The sequence below is a fragment of the Natrix helvetica genome (genome assembly GCF_964273705.1).
Source record: "Natrix helvetica genome assembly, chromosome: 2".
Lineage (NCBI taxonomy): Eukaryota > Metazoa > Chordata > Lepidosauria > Squamata > Natricidae > Natrix > Natrix helvetica.
In genome coordinates this window covers 75,584,348-75,590,347 of record NC_138552.1, presented here as the reverse complement: position 1 = coordinate 75,590,347, position 6,000 = coordinate 75,584,348, and the positions used below count along the sequence as shown (strand labels likewise).

The following is a 6,000-nucleotide window of genomic DNA, read 5'->3' as shown; positions in this document are numbered from 1 at the left end:
AAACCAGAAAAGTAAGTATAGCTAGACAGATAGACGGATGGACGAAAGGACAGACTGATGGGCGGGCAGGCAAATAGATGGGTGGGTGGGTGGATGGATAGATAAATAGAGATAGATGGAAGATACATAGATGGAAGACAGACAGACAGACAGATAGAGGATGGATGGATAGATGGATGGATATATAGATAAGGGATGGACGGATAGATAAAGACAGACTGATGCGTGCATTATGCAGGTTGTGTCGGCGGTGTGATTGGCCCTCCTAAGAGCCCTCGTCGTCAGTTCCAAAGGCAGCCGGCAGGCGTCGCTCTTGCCAACGCCAAGCGACCGCACCGCAGCTCGCCGGGAACGTCCCCTCGGCGTCTTGTGAGCGCGCAAATCGTTGGAGGGACATTTTTTTTTTCCAGAGAGGAAGTGCGGGAAGCGGGAGGAAAACGGGAGAGGGAGCCCGGCTCGCTGCAGATGCCGAAGCGGGCGAGGCGGCGGCGGCGTTTCCGATGGGGAGCTCGTTCGGCAGGAAAGCCCGCCGCTCCCCGCCTCCCTTGCCGGCCCTATAGCCTCGGCCGACTCGCTCGAGGCAAGCGGCTCCAGGCGCCCCGACCAGAAGCCGCCTCCGTCGTCCGCCGCTTGCGGCCGCTAGCCTCTCCCGCCGCCCGCTCCCCAAGGCGGTACCCATGGCTGCTCCGCCCGGCCAGCTTCTGCAGTGCAGCGTCCGGCTGCTTCGCCTCAACGAGGAGCAGCTCCGGGAAGGGCTGCAGGTCGCCCAGCCCGCCCAGGGAGCCCTCCGCCTGCAGCTCTGCGCGCGGGACGACGGAGGCGCCGAAGTGGCCGTGACAGACGGTTAAGTAGAGCCAAGCGGTGCCGGCAGGTGTGGCCGGCCGGGGAAAGGGCGGGAGGGACGGGGACGGAGCGTGCCGATGAGGGCTTCCTTGGCCCGAGAGGAGAAGGGAGAAGAAGCTCCGCGGAAAGTTTCCCGCTCTCGGCAGCCTTTTGGGGAGCCGCCGCTTGACTCCCTCGCTGGTCCCGAGGAGCCTCTCCTCCTTTCTTAGGCTTGGATCCTAAAATGGCTCGGAGGGGCGGGGGGGGGGGAGCTCGGGAGAATGCTAAGCGGCAGAAGCAGCACCAGCCGGGGCTTCTCTATCCCGGCTATGCCCGGCTCCGGTTTGGGATTGCGGCTGCTGCTGCTGCTGCTGCTGTTTTCGCTTGAGCGCGATGGGGAAAAGGGGGTCTGGCCGGTTGGGGGGATGCGGGCGAGAACGATCTGGGGGAGGTGAAGACGGGGAACTCGCGTGTGCGGGGTTTTCGGGTAACCCTTAGAGCTCTGTGGGCTGATCGTGGTGGAAACCGGTCCGAGGGTCCCTGTGGGGAAACCCTCACTCTCATCCGTAAAGAGTCTGTATTTTCCCCAAAGGTGCTTCCCGACCCCAAGAGGCAACTTGGACTTTTTTGGTTTTTCATTGAAGACATTTCGCTTCTCATCCAAAAAGCTTCTTCCACTCTGGATGGATGGTGGGGAAGTGTCTTCATCCAAAGACGCTTCTGGGATGAAGTTTCCTCATCATCCAGCCAGAGCTGAAGGAGCTTCTGGGATGAGAAGCAAAACCTCTTCAAAGAAAAACGAAGTCCAGTTGCCTCTTGAAAAAAAAAAGTACCTTTTGGATAACCATGACTTGGATGGCTGAGAATCTCCGTAGACATTTGTATTTTTGTTTGTTTCACATGGGAATGTGTAGACAGAGAGACACCTTGGTTCGTGTCTGAAGTGTTGGGCGGACATTCTTGAAAGTTTTTATTTTTTATTTTATTTTTATTATTCTAGATTTGTAAAAAGTTGCCTGGATTTTCCTAAGAACTTTGTTGTGTTGTGTATACTCGGACTTCCCAACTATTCTCTCCCTCCCCCACTTTGTGGAGTAAAATAAATAGTATAGCACAAAACAAAGGAGGATGGGATGAAAGGAGACGGTATAGGGTTTCCTGCCTAGGCAGGGGGTTGGACTAGAAGACCTCCAAGGTCCCTTCCAACTCTACTATTGTATTATTGACTTGCTTTGTCCAATCTGTGGTCCTTCTCATCTCTTATATTGTTTTCCCCTCTGTTAATTGGTTCTGTGGTAATTGCCTTGCTTTGATTGTTATGAGATACGCAGCATCAATGGGAGTTAGGCAGCATGCTAGTTTGATTAATAAATAAACAGATACAATATGGAAGAGAACTTTGTAGCTCTTCTTAATCCCATGGCTGCTGCCATAGAATTGTTGCAACTTCTCAGCTCTTAGATGTGTATCCTTTTTAAATGAACTGAAAAAAATAAAACTATAGCAGGTATGCAGGTTTTATTTTTTCTTTGTATTGCAGATTTTTGAGAGTTGAACCTTAACATGTAAAGTTCTAGGAAGCAAACTGTGCTGCTGACTTAAACTCTGATGAGTTTGAACTTTCATTGAGTTGTGTTCAGATTAGACACCAACTCCTAATTAAGTTTTGAAATGTAAAAATGGTTTATGAAAGGCATGGCAGTTGTTTAGGTCAGACTTGCATCTAATTGTCATGTCTCATAACTATTTGGTTATATCCAGGGGTGGGTTCCTACTGGTTCGGATCATTTTGGCTGAACCGGTAGTAGCTTAGCGGTCTGGGTCGCTGGAACCAGCAGCCTGCCCATGCCCCAAACTGGCTCTTCCAGCAGTGCCATAGGTGCCACCATCTTGTTTTTTGCTTCTGCGCATGCGCAGAACAATTTTAATAGTACTGCGCATGCACGCGCATCAAGCATGCATGCCTTGAATGAACTGGCAGTAGTCTCTGCTGGAACCCACCCTTGGTTATGCCTATTCCAATAGTAAGCAAACAGAACAACTAGCCAGAGAGATCACCCACATATTCCCGAACCATGCCAATTATTCTTTAAGGACATGTCCTCATGATGTTCCTTCTTCTCATCCAAAACCCACAGCTGAGGCCACCTAACTTTGTAGTTATCTGATCCAGGGTTAAAGTGTTTCCCATCTTCTGCTGACACAGACTGCACAATTACACACAATTTGTGGTGCTTCAGCAGCTACCATAGAAGTGTTGACCACAGCTAGAATCGATCCAACTCTCATTTGCTGCTTTTGGCTGCTACAAGCAGATCCTTTACTTCCAGTTCCTAGGAACTTCCTTCCATGGCCATTTTCGCTTGGGAAGCAGGAATGATCAGGTGCCAGATATTGATGGAATCGTAGGTCTGGAAAGGACTTCAGTGGTCTATTAATCCAACCAGACTCTTATCGATACAGATGTAGCAGTCTAACATGAGTCAGCTAGACATATACTTTAAAAATGTTCTGGCTGATATGTAGCCTGCAGTGGTACTGAATAATCAGGGTCATCCTCTATCTATCATTGGCTAATAGTTCCCAGTCACCTGTTTTAGGACTGTCACTACGTTATTTTGTTTGTCTACTTGAGCCTCTATTATGAGTTATACTGTAGAGAAGTTTTTCTTATCTGACAATGATTTACTGCGCATGCTTCTTAACACGTTTCTTAATACATCACACATTCCAGAGACTTCTGATCTTCTGTTCGTCTGCCAAGAAGGTGGGCGACAATTGCTCTTGCCAAAATGTAACAATTAGATAGATTTGTTTATTTTTATTTTCATATTAAAGTTTTGTTTTTAATTAGAACATGTTATCGGGTCTTATTTTCGCTTTTTCTGAAGATATGCTTTTTAGGAAAGCCGACGGTCTACACCTCATTAGCTCAGGGTGAAATTTCCCCTGACAAGGACAGAGAGAGATAGAGACAAGCAAGAGAGAGGGAGAAAGCATGAGAGAGCAAATGGAAAAGCTGTGAAAGTGTGTGAGAAAGAAGAAGTGAGAAGGAAGAACCATGGCGAAAGCGGAGCGTGTGCGTGGGAAAAAGTGACATAAGGATCAGCATGAAACAAAGATGGGAGAGGATAAATATAAGTAGTCCTCAATTTACAACAGCTTATTTAGTGACCGTTCACAGTTACCACGGCACTGAAACATGTGACATGAGCATTTTTCACAGTTATGACCTTTGCAGCATCCCTATGAGCACGTGATCAAAATTCAAATGCTTGGCAATTGGTATTTATGACAATTGCAATGTCATGTCATCACCTTTTGTGATCTTCTGACAAGCAAAGTCAATGCGGAATCCAGATTCACTTGATAACCTGGTTATTAACTTATCAACTGCAGTGACTCACAATAAGTGTAGCAAGAAAGGTCATAAAATGGGGCTTAGCTTAACACTTAACAAATGTCTCACTTAACAACATAAATTTTGGACTCTATTGTGGTCATACTTTGAGGACTATACATTGTACATTGATACCAAGGAGTCACTATATCCATTTCTGCCATACTGTATTAAAACTCATTGGACATGAATAACCAGCTGCTTTTCCAGTGGTGTTATTCCAGTGGTGGGTTACAGGCGGTATGCCCCCGGTATGGGCGTACCGGAGCCTGCCCGGAGCACCGGGTACCATTCCGGTACAGTGCTCCAGAGGGCCCCCCCGCCCGCGCTCCTTACCTGTCTTTAAACCCTTTGGTGCTTCCGCGTACGTGCATGGCATGTATAACATCTGCGCGATACTCCGCCGAGCAGCTGGAGCATCGTGGAGGCTTGCGGAGGCGTTACTGGGTGGTAAGACGCATGCGTGCGTTCGCGCCATGAACGTTCATGTGGAGGACACCGGGCCCCGTTGCAACTGTACTGGTTGCATCGGGATCCGGAACCCTCTATTGGTTTCAACCCTCTATTGGAAATCAACCTCACTGTACTGCATACTTTAAGGTGCATTAACCAATTGGGGTCATAAGTTGAGGACTATATGTAAGAGAATCCATAGATAATATGTGGATTGGGTAAGGTCTGCAGTGTCTTGATCTCTAAGTCAGTGATGATTTTCCAGGAAACCAGGAGAGGTGAAAAGTCTCCATCTACTCTTGTGAATCAGATTCAGGCAGATGAATATACTTAAGAATACAGTTCTGGGTTTAGTTTTCTTTTGGAAATTACCTCCTACCCAGTCCAGTTCATCCCAAGGCATTACAACAAGCACACACAATATTTTTCCTGCTAGTCGGAAACCACCTACTGCTTTCCTTAACTTTCCCCACATTGAGGACAGGATCACATTGTGATTAAGGCATAACAGGGAATAGGACAAATTATGCTGCAGGCTTTGTGCCACCTGGAGGAAAGTTAAAACTGCCTATCTGGAGGTGGCCATGCTTCTCCGGGCTCTGTTGAGGATATCCATTTGTCTCTGAAGCAGAAAATAATATGAAGAATATACGAATAATTCAAACAGGGCCCACATGTTGCTATATTTTTTTATTTAGTATGTGCTACCTGAGGGGACAATAGCTGAATCAATTCCCTAGGCAAGCTGTTCCTGCAATTTGTAAAAAAATCTTCATTTTTTTCTGTGATGTATGTGGTTTCCCCCCACTGTGGTCTACCATTGACTGGAGGTTAATAGAAATGAGATCGGGCTCTCACATTAGCAGATGAGAAGCCTAGATTTATTGCTTTCTCCATAGTGTTTGCAAGAGGTATATAGCCCATTTACCTCTAGGGTCAGCTCAAGCATTATGAACACCAAATCAATAAAGTGAACTAACATGTAACCAAATTACGGTGCCCATAATTTCTTAGGCTGACCCTGAAATCAGAGAGGATACACCTCCTGTAAACACTAGGAGTGTTCTTAAAAGGCTTCAGGCACAGGTAGTCCTCGACCTACCAGCACAATTGATCCCAACATTTCTGTTGTTTAGTGAGTTATGCCCCATTTCACCACTTTCCTTGCCATGGCTGCTAGGTGAATCACTGCAATTGTTAAGTTAGTGACACTGTTGTTAAGTGAACCTGGCTTCCCCATTGAATTTGCTTGCCAGAAGGTCTCAAAACGTGACCCCGGGACACTGCAACCGCCATAAATATGAACCAGGTGCCAAGGATGCATA

At 47.2% G+C, this 6,000-nt stretch overlaps 1 protein-coding gene across 2 annotated transcripts in view; it reads left to right on the top strand.

Annotated features, from left to right (window-relative positions):
- Positions 1–390: 390 nt before the first annotated feature.
- The window catches only part of LOC309386661 (histone-arginine methyltransferase CARM1-like), a gene marked incomplete at its 3' end in the record, with an annotated part of 53,410 nt that continues 47,800 nt past the window's right edge, over positions 391–6,000 (top strand). For both annotated transcript variants that reach the window (XM_081942307.1, XM_081942308.1), the window contains exon 1: positions 391–843. In XM_081942307.1, the coding sequence (XP_081798433.1) occupies positions 678–843 (166 nt within the window). In that variant the 5' untranslated portion in view covers positions 391–677. The remainder of the gene's footprint in view (positions 844–6,000) is intronic.